At 42.2% G+C, this 19,911-nt stretch overlaps 1 protein-coding gene across 1 annotated transcript in view; it reads left to right on the forward strand.

Annotated features, from left to right (window-relative positions):
• vwa8 (von Willebrand factor A domain containing 8) overlaps nt 1-19,911 on the forward strand; it is a 101,929-nt gene that overhangs the window by 19,199 nt on the left and 62,819 nt on the right. The window contains exons 15-18 of the mRNA XM_039683601.2: nt 17,270-17,438; nt 17,591-17,668; nt 18,794-18,909; nt 19,517-19,620. Coding sequence (XP_039539535.2) covers nt 17,270-17,438; nt 17,591-17,668; nt 18,794-18,909; nt 19,517-19,620 — 467 coding nt within the window. The remainder of the gene's footprint in view (nt 1-17,269; nt 17,439-17,590; nt 17,669-18,793; nt 18,910-19,516; nt 19,621-19,911) is intronic.

Here is a 19,911-nt window from a genome sequence, read left to right on the forward strand (position 1 = left end):
CATAAGCCAAAAATACATTTTCTGGCTTTTCTCAGTCTAAAAAGCTCAAAATTCAAAAATAATTTTACATTTCTTCTAAATAAATGACCCATTTTAAATACACACTCATGTTTGATACACACACAATGGTCTTAGGAATGGAACAAGGCTCTCATTAATTTGTAAACGTTTTTATGTCCAACTGAGATAATGCTTATCAGAAGTGTGCAATAGAAATTAAGTACTTACATGGGACTAGTTTTCTATTTAGCGTATAGTTACGCAATACGAATGACCGTTCGAAAGGGAACCCAACACTTATCAGTAACATTTCTCATTAGAGCTGCCTTTCGTCTATACAATGACAATCCTTCCATCTATGCATTCGTCGCTGTGACAACTGCACTTACATAAGGGAACATGTGCTGTGTGCTATAATCATGGAACAAAATAGAAATCTCACACCAATCAACACCTGTATGTGTGCACTGCGACTCATGGGGGAGATTATTTAGCACATTCATAGTAGACCTTTCTTTGTATGAACCGTCTCCAAGCAATCAGATGATGACGGCAGATCCAATAAATTTCAATTCAGTTTTGAAAACTTTGTCTATCACATAGTGATTGAAATCTGTCCGAGGTTAGAGCTAAAAAGACCACAATCAAAAAAAGTATGCATAAAAAAATATAGCTGTCAGTCCAAATCTGATCATTTGTGTATGTGATTGGAATCCGATCTAAATTAATGATGACTGTCCACACAGTGTATCACATGAGTCTTGATTTGTGCTCTTTTGTTTTCCGGAATATCTGCATTGGTTTCTATGACCCGGTAAATAACCGTAAAGTTAAATTACCAGATTGATTTTTCCAGACAAATGTCCATCTACTGTGTGTTTACGTTGGAAAACAATTAAAAGCAGTGGAGCTTACTGTAAACGGCTCCAATTGAGCTTTATTATTGGCCCAATGCAATCTTCTTAAGTCAACATTCTGACGTTCTGTCCTGTACGCTCTCATGCCGGTAATCCTTTTCTTTTCCTTTCCTTTTCCACAGTTTAGAGACACACAATCTCTAACCTGTAATTCACATGTATTAAAGGGTTAGTTCACCCAAAAATGAAAATTCTATCCACTCTCAGAAAAAAGGTACAAAAGCCGTCACTGGGGCTGTACCTTTTCAAAAGGGACACTTTTGTACCTAAAGGGTGCATATTGGTACCTTCATGGTACAAATATGTACCACGAAGGTACCAATACTCACCCTCATGTTGTTCCAAACCTCTATGTGTTTATTTGTTCTGCTGAACACAAAGGGAAGATATTTGAAAGAATGTTTTAATCAAACAGATCTCATTCCCCATTGACTACCATAGTATGTATTTTTCCTACTATGGTAGTCAATGGGGAATGAGATCTGTTTGATATAACATTCTTCCAAATATCTTCCTTTGTGTTCAGCAGAACATATAAACACATAGAGGTTTGGAACAACATGAGGGTGAGTAAATACTGACAGAATTTTTATTTTTGGGTGAACTAACCCTTTAACCTTTATTTAACAAGGCAAGTCACTTAAGAAAAAGTTCTTATTTGCAACTTTTCAATCTCCTGCAAGTTGCACAAACATGCATATCTATTAATGACAGCAGCTAAATCACGTAAAAAAAGCTTGCTCATTAAAAATTTTAAAAGACCGTTTCAATCACATCACACTAGGTTGTATGTGTGTACACTTTTCCCAGACACATGCTACAAAGCAATGATCACTGATATCACTTGAAAACATCAGATATCGGTCTGGGGTATTAGTTAAAATTACTTCTCCATTTTCTAAACATTTACTATCATTCCTAGTAAGCTTACTAATAATCTTAAGCTTACTTTTAATGTGGGATTTAAAGAATCAAATTGGAGGATTTGGCATCAGTTTAACTTTAAATCACCCATTGATATAAATTTGGAATTAGCTTAATAGCTAAGAATTCACCAGTAATGATTGCATGTGTGAAAGGTCCTAACGTGTAGCCGTGAAGCTGGACTGCATCTAATGAAGCAGAGCAGTAGGAGTTTTCCATGCTTGACTTTATTCCCTGCTGCTATCTCTGCCGGTCTTAAAATTCAAAGAGTTGTGTGGACCACGGATATGCCTCCATTATACAATCATTTTCTGTAATGTAGGTTTCTGCAATGACATCTGATGTGTTTGCGTTTTACATGGGAAAAAAGTGACTAGCAAAAAAGCTATGTCAAATCCTTTCAGAGTAATCATACTAAAATGGACTTTCAGAAATGAGATTTGAATAGGATTTCAAACCACATATGAATGGATCTTGAAATGGATTTGCAAAAAATAGTGTTTCGTGTGAATTCAGATCACTCAATAAGTCAATATTTCACGTCCAGTTCTCTGTCTCAGTTAGCCTGAAGCAACCGCAGTCATGAATGAATGAGTGTTGTGATGGCTCCACACACACCTCACGGAAAAGCCACATGGGAGGTGTTGATTAACTTGCCGTGACATCATCTCTATAGAGAGACACTATCACAGACCAACAAGCTTTGTGACAGCGAGTCTAGACCATTCGTCCATGTCTGTGAGAAACACCGAGTTACGATGAGATGCATTTCAGGCCATGACAATGGATGCTTTCATCTCAGGACCGCAATAACAGGAAACTGCACACCAGACGGTCCAGCTCAATTTAATCCGAGGGCTGATTTTATAGGTTTTGTCAGTTAGCACCATTACACTTTCTGTTTATTCCATTCTGTCCTTCCTTGTCTTCAGATGTGTAATTTTTTAAGTGGTTGAGAAATTTTGCACTACAATATTATGTTGCTATGGAGCATCATCTTATGGTTACTGTTATAAACTAAAGTATTTTACAGTTCCAGTCTTATTTTTATAAGATAATAACACTGAGTATGACTTTTATTTTTAAATACAGTACGGGATTGTTTTAGCACTCTTGTAGACTTCTTAGATCAGTGCTTTTTTTGGGGGGGAAACAAATGAACTCCATGATGTTGGATAAAAATAGACATTCTGTCATCATTTACTCACCCTTGAACCAAACCTTTTTGACTGTGCAACACAAAAGATATTTTGAAGGAAAAAGGTCAAGTACATCAACTCTTTGGTAATCGACATTCATCAAAATCTTTTGTGTTTAGTAGAAAAATACATTTATACAGGTTTGAAACAACTTGAGGATGAGTAGTAAATGATGACAAAGTTTTCTTTTTTTAGTGAACTATTCGGGTAGCAAGTTACTTTACCTGTGAACACCTTTGAATGGTTTTTCCTTAGACGCAGTGCTTTATTGTCTTGTGTGTGGTTCTCAAAAATGCCCATAACATTTCTCTGTGAATCCGATATTGCAAAACCGATATCAGATTATGTAAAAATGCTTAAATATTGGGGAAAATATCGGTTAAACCGATCATAGGTTGATCTCTACGTTTTACTGTTTCTGTAAAATGATTATTATTAAAATTATTATTAATTTTTATTTTACAGTACAATCATATTGTTAAAGTTACATTTTTGTAATGATTTCATTTTTATAATTTAAAAAATTTATTAATAATAATAGTAATAGTTGTTGTTATATGGTCAACAACAATGTTAATGTGTCCTGAAACAACTTTTATTTTTATTATACTTTTGTATGTTTAAAAAAAAAAACCCCAAAAAAACTTTTCCTCTCTATTTCTATATAAAAAAAGGTCTGCTTTAGGGTGTTCATACGAGTTTGTATCCCTGTTAGGAAGACTTTAAATATAGCACATACATCCTATGAATCCAGAATTCTTTGTGGTACTATTGTATTATTTCTTACACTTGAAAGCCTGAGTTTCCATTCATTGCGATCACTAAAAAGAGTGACCAGCGCTGTCTTTAGCATTTCTTCTTATGTGTTCCAAGAAAATCATATAGGTTTGAAACGGCTTGAAAGTGAGTATGGCAATCAGCGTTTCTTGTCTGTTGGTTGTCCAGAAGAATCAGCAATCAACTTTTGAGTGGGTGATTCATCATGTCCCACAATTTGAAAGTCTGTGCCTCATAGACTAAGGAAATCTATGGAGGGTGTTTAGGAGACTCGATCCCAACCAGCAAAAATGTAAACAGAAAATGTAAAAATAAAAGCTAATTAAAGCTGCAAGCAGCGATGGGCGGGCCCTCGCACCTGTAGTACGTCGGGGTCTGAGGCAGCCGTGTTGCATTTTCTGCAGCTCGGCCAGTGCGGATGTGTATTTGCTACGCTGCTTCGTTAAAGGTCACTTCCTGTTGCCAGAAGGTGGCGCTATTACTGTGGGTGAATGTCGGCATGTAGATTTGTTTAGGGCGGGAGTCTTGTCAAACGTGTTAAATTTCGTGCGGATCTGGGCATTTACAGCCAAGTTACTACAACTTCCTGTTTCATGGCGAATCATCGACGCCACGGACACACCCATCGCCGAAAATGCGCAGATAGCACAACTTTACATCGTCAATGCCTTTAGAAGGTACAGCAGAAATTTGAAGTTGATCCGACTAAATCCCTAGGAGGAGTTCGTTAAAGTACGGAGTGTGTAAATCTTCCCAAATGGGTGGCCAAATTCAAAATGGCGGACTTCCTGTCGAGTTTAGGGTATGGGTTCTTGGGGCTTTTTTGTGCGTCTAGTCATGGTAGATGCACCACAGAAATTTCGTACATGTCGGTCAAACAAGCGGCGGGGGCTGCTTCATTAAAGGTCACTTCCTGTTGCCAGCAGATGGCGCTATGACTGTGGGTGAATATCGGCATGTAGATTTGTTCAGGGCGGGACTCTTGTCAAATGTGTAAAATTTCGTGCAGATCTGAGCATTTACAGCCAAGTTACTACAATTTCCTGTTTCATGGCGAATCTTCGACGCTACGGACACGCCCATCGACGAAAACGCGCAGATAGCACAACTTTACATCGTCAATGCCTTAAGAAGGCACAGCAGAAATTTTAAGTCGATCCGACTAAATCCCTAGGAGGAGTTCGTTAAAGTACGGAGTCTGTAAATCGTCCAAAAATGGCCGCCAAATTCAAAATGGCGGACCTCCTGTCGAGTTTAGGGTATGGGTTCTTGAGGCTTTTTTGTGCGTCTTGATATGATACACGTCCCCACCAAATTTCGTGCATGTAGGTTGAACGTGGATGAGGGGCTAATTTTTTCCAATTTTCTAGGTGGCGCTAGCGTGCCATTTTGCCCCGCCCATCCGCGAAACCCACAAAATACGAAATTTTTCACCAGTCCTGACATCCGTGCCAAATTTGGTGAGTTTTTGAGCATGTTGCGGCCCCGAAAATGGCACTTACTTTGCAGAAAAAATAAAAAAAAAATAAATAAATAATCCTAACAGTTTCAATAGGGTCCTCGCACTGTTAGTGCTCGGGCCCTAATTAAAGCTGCAAGCAGCGATGGGCAGGCCCTCGCACCTGTAGCGCGTCGGGGTGTGAGGCGGCCGTGTTGCATTTTCTGCAGCTCAGCCAGTGCGGATGTGCATTTACTATGCTGCTACGTTAAAGGTCACTTCCTGTTGCCAGGAGGTGGCGCTATGACTGTGGGTGAATGTTGGCATGTAGATTTGTTCAGGGCGGGACTCTTGTCAAACGTGTTAAATTTCGTGCAGATCTGGGCATTTACAGCCAAGTTACTACAACTTCCTGTTTCATGGCGAATCATGGACGCCACGGACACACCCATCGACGAAAACGCGCAGATAGCACAACTTTACATCGTCAATGCCTTTAGAAGGTACAGCAGAAATTTGAAGTTGATCCGACTAAATCCCTAGGAGGAGTTTGTTAAAGTACTGAGTGTGTAAATCTTCCCAAATCGGTCGCCAAATTCAAAATGGCGGACTTCCTGTCGAGTTTAGGGTATGGGTTCTTGAGGCTTATTTCTGCGTCTGGTCATGGTAGATGCACCATAGAAATTTCGTACATGTCGGTCAAACAAGCGGCGGGGGCTGCTTCATTAAAGTTCACTTCCTGTTGCCAGCAGATGGTGCTATGACTGTGAGTGAATATCGGCATGTAGATTTGTTCAGGGCGGGACTCTTGTCAAATGTGTAAAATTTCGTGCAGATCTGGGCATTTACAGCCAAGTTACTACAACTTCCTGTTTCATGGCGAATCATCGACGCCACGGACACGCCCATCGACGAAAACGCGCAGATAGCACAACTTTACATCGTCAATGCCTTTAGAAGGTACAGCAGAAATTTGAAGTTGATCCGACTAAATCCCTAGGAGGAGTTCGTTAAAGTACGGAGTGTGTAAATCTTCCCAAATCGGTCGCCAAATTCAAAATGGCGGACTTCCTGTCGAGTTTAGGGTATGGGTTTTTGAGGCTTTTTTGTGCGTCTGGTCATGGTAGATGCACCACATAAATTTTGTACATGTCGGTCAAACAAGCGGCGGGGGCTGCTTCATTAAAGGTCACTTCCTGTTGCCAGCAGGTGGCGCTATGACTGTGGGTGAATGTCGGCATGTAGATTTGTTCAGGGCGGGACTCTTGTCAAATGTGTAAAATTTCGTGCAGATCTGAGCATTTACAGCCAAGTTACTGCAACTTCCTGTTTTATGGCGAATCTTCGACGCCACGGACACGCCCATCGACGAAAACGCGCAGATAGCAAAACTTTACATCGTCAATGCCTTTAGAAGGCACAGCAGAAATTTGAAGTCGATCTGACTAAATCCCTAGGAGGAGTTCGTTAAAGTATGTAGTGTGTAAATCGTCCAAAAATGGCCGCCAAATTCAAAATGGCGGACTTCCTGTCGAGTTTAGGGTATGGGTTCTTGAGGCTTTTTTGTGCGTCTTGATATGATACACGTCCCCACCAAATTTCGTGCATGTAGGTTGAACGTGGACGAGGGGCTAATTATTTCCAATTTTCTAGGTGGCACTAGCGAGCCATTTTGCCCCGCCCATCCGCGAAACCCACAAAATACGAAATTTTTCACCAGTCCTGACAAGAGTGCCAAATTTGGTGAGTTTTTGAGCATGTTGTGGCCCCGAAAATGGCGCCTACTTTGCAGAAAAAATAAAAAAAATTAAAGCTGCAAGCAGCGATGGGCGGGCCCTCGCACCTGTAGCACGTCGGGTTGTGAGGCGGCCGCGTTGCATATTCTGGAGCTCAGCCGGTGCGGCTGTTAATTTACCACGCTTCATTAAAGGTCACTTCCTGTTGCCAGCAGGTGGCGCTATGACTGTGGGTGAATGTCGGCATGTAGATTTGTTCAGGGCGGGACTCTTGTCAAATGTGTAAAATTTAGTGCAGATCTGGGCATTTACAGCCAAGTTAATACAACTTCCTGTTTCATGGCGAATCATCGACGCCACGGACACGCCCATCAACGAAAATGCGCAGATAGCACAACTTTACATCATCAATGCCTTTAGAAGGGACAGCCGAAATTTGAAGTCGATCTGACTAAATCCCTTGGAGGAGTTTGTTAAAGTACGTAATGAGTAAATCATCCAAAAATGGCGGTAAAATTAGAAATGGCCGACTTCCTGTTGAGTTTAGGGCATCGCTCCAAGAGACTTTTCTGTGCGTCTGGACATGGTAGATGTACCACAGAAATTTCGTACATGTCGGTCAAACATGCGACGGGGGCTGCTTTGTTAAAAGTCACTTCCTCTTGCCACTAGGTGTCGCTATGAATGTGGGTGAATGTCGGCATGTAGATTTTTTCAGGGCGGGACTCTTGTCAAATGTGTAAAATTTCGTGCAGATCTGGGCATTTACAGCCAAGTTACTACAACTTCCTGTTTCATGGCGAATCATCGACGCCACGGACACGCCCATCGACGAAAACGCGCAGATAGCACAACTTTACATCGTCAATGCCTTTAGAAGGTACAGTAGAAATTTGAAGTTGATCCGACTAAATCCCTAGGAGGAGTTCGTTAAAGTACGGAGTGTGTAAATCGTCTCAAATTGGTCGCCAAATTCAAAATGGCGGACTTCCTGTCGAGTTTAGGGTATGGGTTCTTGAGGCTTTTTTGTGCGGCTGGTCATGGTAGATGTACCACAGAAGTTTCGTACATGTTGGTCAAACAAGCGGCGTGGGCTGCTTCGTTTAAGGTCACTTCCTGTTGCCAGCAGGTGGCGCTATGACTGTGGGTGAATGTCAGCATGTAGATTTGTTCAGGGTGGGACTCTTGTCAAATGTGTAAAATTTGGTGCAGATCTGGGCATTTACAGCCAAGTTACTACAACTTCCTGTTTCATGGCGAATCATCGACGCCACGGACACGCCCATCGACGAAAACGCGCAGATAGCACAACTTTACATCGTCAATGCCTTTAGAAGGCACTGCAGAAATTTGAAGTCGATCCGACTAAATCCCTAGGAGGAGTTCGTTAAAGTACGGAGTGTGTAAATCGTCCAAAAATGGCCGCCAAATTCAAAATGGCGGACTTCCTGTCGAGTTTATGGTATGGATTCTTGAGGCTTTTTTGTGCGTCTTGATATGATACACGTCCCCACCAAATTTCGTGCATGTAGGTTGCACGTGGACGAGGGGCTAATTTTTTCCAATTTTCTAGGTGGCGCTAGCGTGCCATTTTACCACGCCCATCCGCGAAACCCACAAAATACGAAATTTTTCACCAGTCCTGACATGCGTGCCAAATTTGGTGAGTTTTTGAGCATGTTGCGGCCCCGAAAATGGCGCTTACTTTGCAGAAAAAAGAAAAAAGAAAAAAGAAAAAAAATTAAAGCTGCAAGCAGCGATGGGCGGGCCCTCGCACCTGTAGCACGTCGGGGTCTGAGGCAGCCGTGTTGCATTTTCTGCAGCTCAGCCAGTGCGGATGTGCATTTGCTACGCTGCTTCGTTAAAGGTCACTTCCTGTTGCCAGGAGGTGGTGCTATGACTGTGGGTGAATGTCGGCATGTAGATTTGTTCAGGGCGGGACTCTTGTCAAACGTGTTAAATTTCGTGCGGATCTGGGCATTTACAGCCAAGTTACTACAACTTCCTGTTTCATGGCGAATCATCGACGCCACGGACACACCCATCGACGAAAACGCGCAGATAGCACAACTTTACATCGTCAATGCCTTTAGAAGGTACAGCAGAAATTTGAAGTTGATCCGACTAAATCCCTAGGAGGAGTTTGTTAAAGTACGGAGTGTGTAAATCGTCCCAAATCGGTCGCCAAATTCAAAATGGCGGACTTCCTGTCGAGTTTAGGGTATGGATTCTTGAGGCTTTTTTGTACGTCTGGTCATGGTAGATGTACCACAGAAATTTCGTACATGTCGGTCAAACATATGGCGGGGGCTGCTACGTTAAAGGTCACTTCCTGTTGCCAGCAGGTGGCGCTATGACTTAGGGTGAATGTCGGCATGTAGATTTTTTCAGGGCGGGATTCTAGTCAAATGTGTAAAATTTCGTGCAGATCTGGGCATTTACAGCCAAGTTATTACAACTTCCTGTTTCATGGCGAATCTTCGACGCCACGGACACGCCCATCGACAAAAACGCGCAGATAGCACAACTTTACATCGTCAATGCCTTTAGAAGGCACAGCAGAAATTTTAAGTCGATCCGACTAAATCCCTAGGAGGAGTTCGTTAAAGTACGGAGTCTGTAAATCGTCCAAAAATGGCCGCCAAATTCAAAATGGCGGACATTCTGTCGAGTTTAGGGTATGGGTTCTTGAGGCTTTTTTGTGCGTCTTGATATGATACACGTCCCCACCAAATTTCGTGCATGTAGGTTGAACGTGGACGAGGGGCTAATTTTTTCCAATTTTCTAGGTGGCGCTATCGTGCCATTTTGCCCCGCCCATCCGCGAAACCCACAAAATACGAAATTTTTCACCAGTCCTGACATGCGTGCCAAATTTGGTGAGTTTTTGAGCATGTTGCGGCCCCGAAAATGGCACTTACTTTGCAGAAAAAAGAAAAAAAAAAATAATCCTAACAGTTTCAATAGGGTCCTCGCACTGTTAGTGCTCGGGCCCTAATAATTAAAGCTGCAAGCAGCGATGGGCGGGCCCTCGCACCTGTAGCGCGTTGGGGTGTGAGGCGACCGCGTTGCATATTCTGCGGCTCAGCTGGTGCGGCTGTCAATTTGGTTCGCTGCTTCGTTAAAGGTCACTTCCTGTTGCCAGCAGGTGGCGCTATGACTTAGGGTGAATTCGGGCGTGTAGATTTGTTCAGGGCTGGACTCTTGTCAAATGTGTCAAATTTCATTCAGATCTGGGCATTTACAGCCAAGTTACTACAACTTCCTGTTTCATGGCGAATCATCGACGCCACGGACATGCCCATCGATGAAAACGCGCAGAGAGCACAACTTTACATCGTCAATGCCTTTAGAAGGCACAGCAGAAATTTGAAGTCGATCCGACTAAATCCCTAGGAGGAGTTAGTTAAAGTACGTAATGAGTAAATCATCCAAAAATGGCGGTAAAATTAGAAATGGCTGACTTCCTGTTGCGTGTAGGGCATTGCTCCAAGAGACTTTTCTGTGCGTCTGGACATGGTGGATGTACCACAGAAATTTCGTACATGTTGGTCAAGCATGTGGCGAGGGCTGCGTCTTTAAAGGTCACTTCCTCTTGCCACTAGGTAGCGCTATGACTGTGGGTGAATGTCGGCATGTAGATTTGTTCAGGGCGGGACTCTTGTCAAATGTGCAAAATTTCCTGCAGATATGGGCATTTATAGCCAAGTTACTACAACTTCCTGTTTCATGGCGAAACATCGACGCCACGGACACGCCCATCGACGAAAACGCGCAGATAGCACAACTTTACATCGTCAATGCCTTTAGAAGGCACAGCAGGAATTTTAAGTCGATCCGACTAAATCCCTAGGAGGAGTTCGTTAAAGTACGGAGTGTGTAAATCGTCCCAAAATGGGCGCCAAATTCAAAATGGCGGACTTCCTGTCGAGTTTAGGGTATGGGTTCTTGAGGCTTTTTTGTGCGTCTGGTCATGGTAGATGTACCACAGAAATTTCGTACATTTCGGTCAAACAAGTGGCGGGGGCTGCTTCGTTAAAGGTCACTTCCTGTTGCCAGCAGGTGGCGCTATGACTGTGGGTGAATGTCGGCATGTAGATTTGTTCAGGGTGGGACTCTTGTCAAATGTGTAAAATTTCGTGCAGATCTGGGCATTTACAGCCAAGTTACTACAACTTCCTGTTTCATGGCGAATCTTCGACGCCACGCACACGCCCATCGACGAAAACGCGCAGATAGCACAACTTTACATCGTCAATGCCTTTAGAAGGCACAGCAGAAATTTTAAGTCGATCCGACTAAATCCCTAGGAGGAGTTCGTTAAAGTACGGAGTCTGTAAATCGTCCAAAAATGGCCGCCAAATTCAAAATGGCGGACCTCCTGTCGAGTTTAGGGTATGGGTTCTTGAGGCTTTTTTGTGCGTCTTGATATGATACACGTCCCCACCAAATTTTGTGCATGTAGGTTGAACGTGGACGAGGGGCTAATTTTTTCTAATTTTCTAGGTGGCGCTAGCGTGCCATTTTGCCCCGCCCATCCGCGAAACCCACAAAATACGAAATTTTTCACCAGTCCTGACATGCATGCCAAATTTGGTGAGTTTTTGAGCATGTTGCGGCCCCGAAAATGGCACTTACTTTGCAGAAAAAAGAAAAAAAAAAATAATCCTAACAGTTTCAATAGGGTCCTCGCACTGTTAGTGCTCGGGCCCTAATTAAAGCTGCAAGCAGCGATGGGCGGGCCCTCGCACCTGTAGCACGTCGGGGTGTGAGGCCGCTGCGTTGCATATTCTGGAGCTCAGCCGGTGCGGCTGTGAATGTGCTACGCTGCTTCATTAAAGGTCACTTTCTGTTGCCAGCAGGTGGCGGTATGACTGTGGGTGCATGTCGGCATTTAGATATGTTCAGGGCGGTACTCTTGTCAAATGTCTAAAATTTCGTGCAGATCTGGGCATTTACAGCCAAGTTACTACAACTTCCTGTTTCATGGCGAATCATCGACGCCACGGACACGCCCATCGACGAAAACACGCAGATAGCACAACTTTACATCGTCAATGCCTTTAGAAGGTACAGCAGAAATTTGAAGTCGATCTGACTAAATGCCTAGGTGGAGTTAGTTAAAGTATGTAATGAGTAAATCATCCAAAAATGGCGGTAAAATTAGAAATGGCTGACTTCCTGTTGAGTTTAGGGCATCGCTCCAAGAGACTTTTTTGTGCGTCTTGACATGGTAGATGTACCACAGAAATTTCCTACATGTCGCTCAAACATGCGATGGGGGCTGCTTCGTTAAAGGACACTTCCTGTTGCCAGTAGGTGGCGCTATGACTGTGGGTGAATGTCGGCATGTAGATTTGTTCAGGGTGGGAATCGTGTCAAATGTCTAAAATTTCGTGCAGATCTGGGCATTTACAGCCAAGTTACTACAACTTCCTGTTTCATGGCGAATCATCGACGCCACGGACACGCCCATCGACGAAAACACGCAGATAGCACAACTTTACATCGTCAATGCCTTTAGAAGGTACAGCAGAAATTTGAAGTCGATCTGACTAAATGCCTAGGTGGAGTTAGTTAAAGTATGTAATGAGTAAATCATCCAAAAATGGCGGTAAAATTAGAAATGGCTGACTTCCTGTTGAGTTTAGGGCATCGCTCCAAGAGACTTTTTTGTGCGTCTTGACATGGTAGATGTACCACAGAAATTTCCTACATGTCGCTCAAACATGCGATGGGGGCTGCTTCGTTAAAGGACACTTCCTGTTGCCAGTAGGTGGCGCTATGACTGTGGGTGAATGTCGGCATGTAGATTTGTTCAGGGTGGGAATCGTGTCAAATGTCTAAAATTTCGTGCAGATCTGGGCATTTACAGCCAAGTTACTACAACTTCCTGTTTCATGGCGAATCATCGACGCCACGGACACGCCCATCGACGAAAACACGCAGATAGCACAACTTTACATCGTCAATGCCTTTAGAAGGTACAGCAGAAATTTGAAGTCGATCTGACTAAATGCCTAGGTGGAGTTAGTTAAAGTATGTAATGAGTAAATCATCCAAAAATGGCGGTAAAATTAGAAATGGCTGACTTCCTGTTGAGTTTAGGGCATCGCTCCAAGAGACTTTTTTGTGCGTCTTGACATGGTAGATGTACCACAGAAATTTCCTACATGTCGCTCAAACATGCGATGGGGGCTGCTTCGTTAAAGGACACTTCCTGTTGCCAGTAGGTGGCGCTATGACTGTGGGTGAATGTCGGCATGTAGATTTGTTCAGGGTGGGAATCGTGTCAAATGTCTAAAATTTCGTGCAGATCTGGGCATTTACAGCCAAGTTACTACAACTTCCTGTTTCATGGCGAATCATCGACGCCACGGACACGCCCATCGACGAAAACACGCAGATAGCACAACTTTACATCGTCAATGCCTTTAGAAGGCACAGCAGAAATTTGAAGTTGATCCTACTAAATCCCTAGGAGGAGTTCGTTAAAGTACGGAGTGTGTAAATCATCCCAAATCGGTCGCCAAATTCAAAATGGCGGACTTCCTGTCGAGTTTAGGGTATAGGTTCTTGAGGCTTTTTTGTACGTCTGGTCATGGTAGATGTACCACAGAAATTTCGTACATGTCGGTCAAACATATGGCGGGGGCTGCTACGTTAAAGGTCACTTCCTATTGCCAGCAGGTGGCGCTACGACTTAGGGTGAATGTCGGCATGTAGATTTGTTCAGGGCGGGACTCTTTAAAATGTGTAAAATTTCGTGCAGATCTGGGCATTTACAGCCAAGTTACTACAACTTCCTGTTTCATGGCGAATCATCGACGCCACGGACACGCCCATCGATGAAAACGCGCAGATAGCACAACTTTACATCGTCAATGCCTTTAGAAGGCACAGCAGAAATTTGAAGTTGATCCGACTAAATCCCTAGGAGGAGTTCGTTAAAGTACGGAGTGTGTAAATCGTCCAAAAATGGCCGCCAAATTCAAAATGGCAGACTTCCTGTCGAGTTTATGGTATGGGTTCTTGAGGCTTTTTTGTGCGTCTTGATATGATACATGTCCCCACCAAATTTCGTGCATGTAGGTTGAACGTGGACGAGGGGCTAATTTTTTCCAATTTTCTAGGTGGCGCTAGCGAGCCATTTTGCCACGCCCATCTGCGAAACCCACAAAATACGAAATTTTTCACCAGTCCTGACATGCGTGCCAAATTTGGTGAGTTTTTGAGCATGTTGCGGCCAAGAAAATGGCGCTTACTTTGCAGAAAAAAGAAAAAAAAAAATAATCCTAACAGTTTCAATAGGGTCCTCGCACTGTTAGTGCTCGGGCCCTAATAATACTGTGTATATACAGTATATACTGTATATATACAAAAAGCTAACCTTTCATTGAAGTAAAATAACTGAAAGTGGGGGGAAATCACAATATGAAATAAGAATGTTTTTCTCCAAAACACTTTGGGAACAATTATTTGCCCCCTTTTATTAAATACTTTTTGCAACCTCCTTTTTCCGAGATAGAAGCTCTGAGCCTTCTTCCATAATGCCTGATGTGTTTGGAGAACAACTGACAAGAGATCAGAGACCATTCCTCCATACAGAATCTCTCCAGATCCTTGTTGGTGCTTCTTCTTTTCAGTTCAGCCCAGTCATCTTCTATAGGGTTCAGGTCAGGGGTTGGGATGGCCATTGCAGATCCTTAGTTTTGTGCTCAATGACAGATTTTTGTTTTGATTTTGATGTTGTTTTTGGATCACTATCCTGATGTAAAATCCAAACATGGCCCATTATACGATTTCTCGCAGAGGTTGTCAGGTTTTTTTTTATTTATTTTTTTATATCTGTTGGTATTTGATCGAATCCATGACGCCGTGTATCTGATGTCCAGGACCTCTGGCAGAAAATTAGGCCGACATCATTGAAGATAGAGGAGAGTGGTTCATTTTACGCAAGGGGTACTTTTTTATCCCTGTGGGCTGAACCGAAGAGAAGAAGCGCCAACATGGATCTTGGAATCTGGATAGATTCTGTTTGGAGGAATGGTCTCTGATCTATAAAAGGTTAGATTTCTGAAATATCAAAAGGATAAACAATGCAGTTTACAGCTATCTTTGATCATATTTAACAAGGGGGATGATAATTTTGACCAGCACTTTGTATATACATTATATACAATATCTCAATTATACTAATATAACACTGTCCTGAAATATTTTCTTCGTTCGAATGGCTTCGTTTTCTATCTTTACTAAATTTCTCATGGATGGACCATTAGATGACATGGTTTTATTGTAACCATAACCATAGATATACCTGGTCAGTGAAATGACACATCTGTGAATCTGTTGGTGAAGAAATCAGTGCTGTTATATGTATATTTGTGTCCTGCTGGTGGAGCCCCACCTAGACGTGTAGGAAGGATGTTTGTGGTGGCGCGTCTGAGGTTGAAATAAAGCCACTTCCTCTTCCTGTGTTTCTAGTCGATGTCTCAGACTTCACTTGTGGTCTCTTCATGTGGTTCCAATACTGCTCCTAATTATCGAGCCTCTGTTTCTGTCAGGCTCCGGCTCAAATACACCCTCCTCACTGCTCAAGCCTATTAATGACGCCTCTGAAAGTCACACTTTGCTTGGCTGCGTGGGCAGGGCTGGAGCCTTTGACCTCTTGAGGTCAACACTGAATAGGGCTCTCACAGAATTAACTATTATTAGTATCTGGGTCTGCCTTTCCATTTCACTCTCAGGCTTTTTGTGTTTCAGCATCACAAAACATCTCTTGTCCATGTAAATTGTTTAAAGCAAATTGGTTCTCAACTGCATTTATATCATTAAAAGGTCTAAATGATGACATAAATGACCACGAATTAAATTCTTACAGATTTTACAGTGGATAATTTCCTCACACAAACCTATTATATGGCTTAAGTTGATGTAGTCACATGGAATTCACTCTTTTGTTTTGTTGCTTAACATGGCAGCCCCTGGTCACTTAACCTCGTTTGGATAAATGGTGTTTCCTCTAGTTTTCTCAGTAACACATTCAGTGTTATAAGTAAAGATTATAGCAGTGCACCTGTGTATGATTATTGCTAACAAGTGGTACATTCAGTAATGATGTGTAAATGGAAGAAAGTGGAGCTGGTGTCTTTGAATCCAGGGACGTGGACTTGGAAGGCAGGAAGGCGTTGCTAGGCAACAGGAGGCAGTTGATCTGATGAAGATCTAAAATGGTGTGATAATGAAGAATCTCGATCACTCTCGCTGTCAGTAGGTGTATCTCTGCATTTCATGCAGTGTGCTTCACAGTTTATAAATAGACGGAGCTGTCCAGTGGGATTAGGTGGCGATGCAGCTCGAGCACAAACTATTGTCAGGGATACAATATCAGTGTGCCAGAGATCAGCGAGGGCACAGATCTTGACATGGGCATATCCTATTCACTTTGACAGATGAATGGACTGGCTTCACCTCATCTTGTTCTCATATCGTCATCAATGATCAGGTGCCTTTGGTTATGCCAAACCCTGAACATATCATAATCGTAATAACAAAGATTGACAGTCACCGTGGCTAATGATAGTTTTCAGATCACCTGCTCGTCATGTTGCTCGATATTCAAGTCACCTAGTGGTATATACCGCTTTTCACAATACAGATTGTTTCAAAGCAGCTTTACGTTGTCTTTTTTTATTTGTAATAACAGTGAGAGCGGTTCAAAGTTGAATCGCTACATTATATTTCTCAGGAGCAATAGGGTAATGGCTGTCTATGAAGTAATTAAACATACAGCTTCATTGTTAATAAAGACAGATCCACTGACGTAGGTAATTCACTCAATAATTTATTCAGAATGCTGTAATTCATTCATTCAAATAAATATAATCGTACAGCCCTACTTTAGCACTGTGTCTGATTCAAAACAGGCAGAATGTTAGATCTTACATACTGTAGCTTAACTGCCTAAAATAACCATAATTTGTATCCCTCTGGTCAAATATTGCTCTGCAAACATCAATAATGGTGTTAACTTGTCACTGCTGGCAAATGACCATGGTTTAAGCAGGATAATCCACAGCCAACTTTGCATTAATTGATTTGAGTACACTCTTCTTTAGTTCTTTGTTTCCACGTTGTGAATTAGAATACTTTAATGCTTAGGTAGCATTAAAATTGTTGATTGTTTGTATTACTATTCCAGTATGGGTTACGAATTGATAAAGAGACTGCTTGATGTAAATAAGAAACCAGTTATAACTGCTATCTTCTCCACAGATCCATCTTCCCAATCCACCCGTCGTTCAGGATCATCGCCCTAGCCGAGCCTCCTCAGGTCGGGAGCGCCACTCAGCAGTGGCTCGGCCCAGAGATTCTCACCATGTTTCTCTTTCACACCATCAAACCACTGGCCAAGGCAGAGGAAACGGCCATTCTCCAGGGCATGGTCAGTCACATCACCTTCAGACTAATTGTCTAACCTAGTGTGGTGTTTGATTAAATATGCTTGCTCACACTCAACATGAATCAAATGCAATTTTAGCTCTGACCCTTTCTGTCTAGGTTTGAGTTTTGTGTTATGTCTTTTTTTAATAACAGATCCCAAATGTTCCCAAAGAAGCAGTGGAGCAGCTGCAACACCTGACTCACAGCCTGAGAAAATCCAACGATCCAACGGTGAGCCGATGACCCAATGTTAGGTCCCTAAATCCTTTAAAAAAAGCAGAGGCTGGTGTTAATTCCTTCACCACATACATGGAGCAAAGAGAGATTGTGCCCCAATTCTTGACTCCAGTGGTCAGAGAGCAGAGTCATATATACCCCCTTTCCACCAAAAAAGAACGGGTTCGGAACTGATGCTGGTTCAAATTTGGTTCGGAGTTGGTTCAACTTGCGAACCGCTTCAGAACCTGTTTGTTTTTCCACTGACTAGAGCGCCCAGGGAACGACGTCGTTACGTCACTGTGTACGTCGCCATACGTCTTAGCTAGAAACGCTTGCAAATACATTACTTTCGGATTATCTCTAACTCGTGTACCAAGAAAGCTTTAAAAACAATTGAAATATGTAAGTCTTTTAATCTTTTCGTTTGATATGTAATCTTTTCTGATAAGTTATGTACCCCTGTCTTGTGTCTTTTTTTCTTTCCATTTATTTGTTCTATATTGTGACTGTTTTCTTCTTTACTTATAATGTCTTCAATAAAAAAATTACAAAAATAGAAACGCTTGCGTTAACTTCTAGCATAAATATTACAAAGGCGGACTCCATCGTGTTTCTGCAAATGTTTCTCTTGGCTTTGCGATCCTTTATTATGGTCAGAAAAGATGTTTAGAACCCATCTAAACCCGCCCCAGCCCCCGACGTAAGCATGGCGTGGTAAAAGAACGGTTCTAGTCCGGCAAAGAGTTGGTGCCGCTTTGGAACCAGTTCTCCTGGCCGAGAACCGGTTCTTTGGCTGTAGAAACACAAAGAACTGGTTCGCCCGCAGGCACCGCCTCCGAACCGGCTCTCAAAATGCGTTGGTGGAAAAGGGGCTTATAGACTGGAGGTTCTTATCAGCACATTTGTTAAGGGTTTTTTATAAAACACCACATATGGTTTCTTGTTTAGTAACTGCTTACACTGCTGTTTACTAGTGTTTTCTGTCCCAGAAACCCTAAATATATTGTTGTATTAGAGCACAATAGTGATTGTCCTACTTTTTTGGTAGACTTGATTCATATTTTTTTCCCCATTATAGGGGTTTTGTTCTGTGGTTTGTGTGAGATGAAGTGGAAATGTTTTTTGTGCCATGTCCAGGCCCTGTCCCTTGCTTCTTCATTGTCCACCAGGCAGCTGCTGAGAATCTGTCGGCGTCTTTCCCAGTATCCACAGGAGAGTGTTGCCCACGCTGTTAACAAAGCCTGTCTGTCCAGGTAGACAAACTCAAACTCATTCATGTTGCACCGCATTAAAAGACGGCTCTGACTAGAAGCTATTTCCTTTGTGCGTCACCGCAATCAAACGAGAGCATGGATGTGGATGAATTAATGGAGATCTGTTTGCTCAAATTTGGCTTTCTTTAGCACAGTACCTTTAATATCGGGGCCTTATGTCCGCTTAAAGCATTCTCTGTGGCAACCAAAGAAATCATGCTGCAAATTGGGCTGATGGCACAATATATGGCTCAGTGTGCATTGTCCTATATGCTAAGTTTAATGGTACAGTAAAATGGTACAGTTGGTACAGTAAAACATGCTCAAAATTTTAATTTTCGTTAGAGCAGTATATTATATTGTCCAATATAAAATTTTAATGGCCAATTAAAAAATAGTGGTGCCAACAAAGTGGTTTGATAAAGGGTAAAATATTTTTACTTTACAAATATTTTTAAATTTGGCCATTTAAGTTTAAATGGGACAATATAAACATGCTGCGTTTTTTTTAATAATTTTTTGTACCAATCTTTATAGGACGATGCACACTGAGCCATATATTGCAAAAGTTGATTTGAAATGCATGATGAATGAATTATTTTTGTAGGTTTCTGCCCAGCCTGGCTCGCTCGTCTCTTCAGAAGAGTCTTATGAACTGCTCAATAGAGGATCAGCCTGACCCAGCATCAGAACAGAACCATCTCTACACCTGTAAGTTACACTGCAACACCAGTTCAGACCAGGGCTAAGCAAAATTCAGAGTTACTATTATAGTCCATAAGAATTTTCATTTCATTGGACCATGATCCACAGGATGTTGAATTATTATACTAAGAAATTCAACTTGATACGATAGAGGAATTTCGGTAGTCTGGGTAATTAACTGGGTTTTATAAACACAAAATCATTAATTTTGACTAATTTTGACTTTATTCTCTTATATGAAGAATATGTTTTGCAAGTCAGTTCAATACTACCAGAAAACCAACACGTGCAGCACCA

This window comes from Pimephales promelas, chromosome 7, assembly GCF_988280905.1.
Source record: "Pimephales promelas chromosome 7, fPimPro1.hap1.1, whole genome shotgun sequence".
In the NCBI taxonomy this organism is placed as follows: Eukaryota; Metazoa; Chordata; class Actinopteri; order Cypriniformes; family Leuciscidae; genus Pimephales; species Pimephales promelas.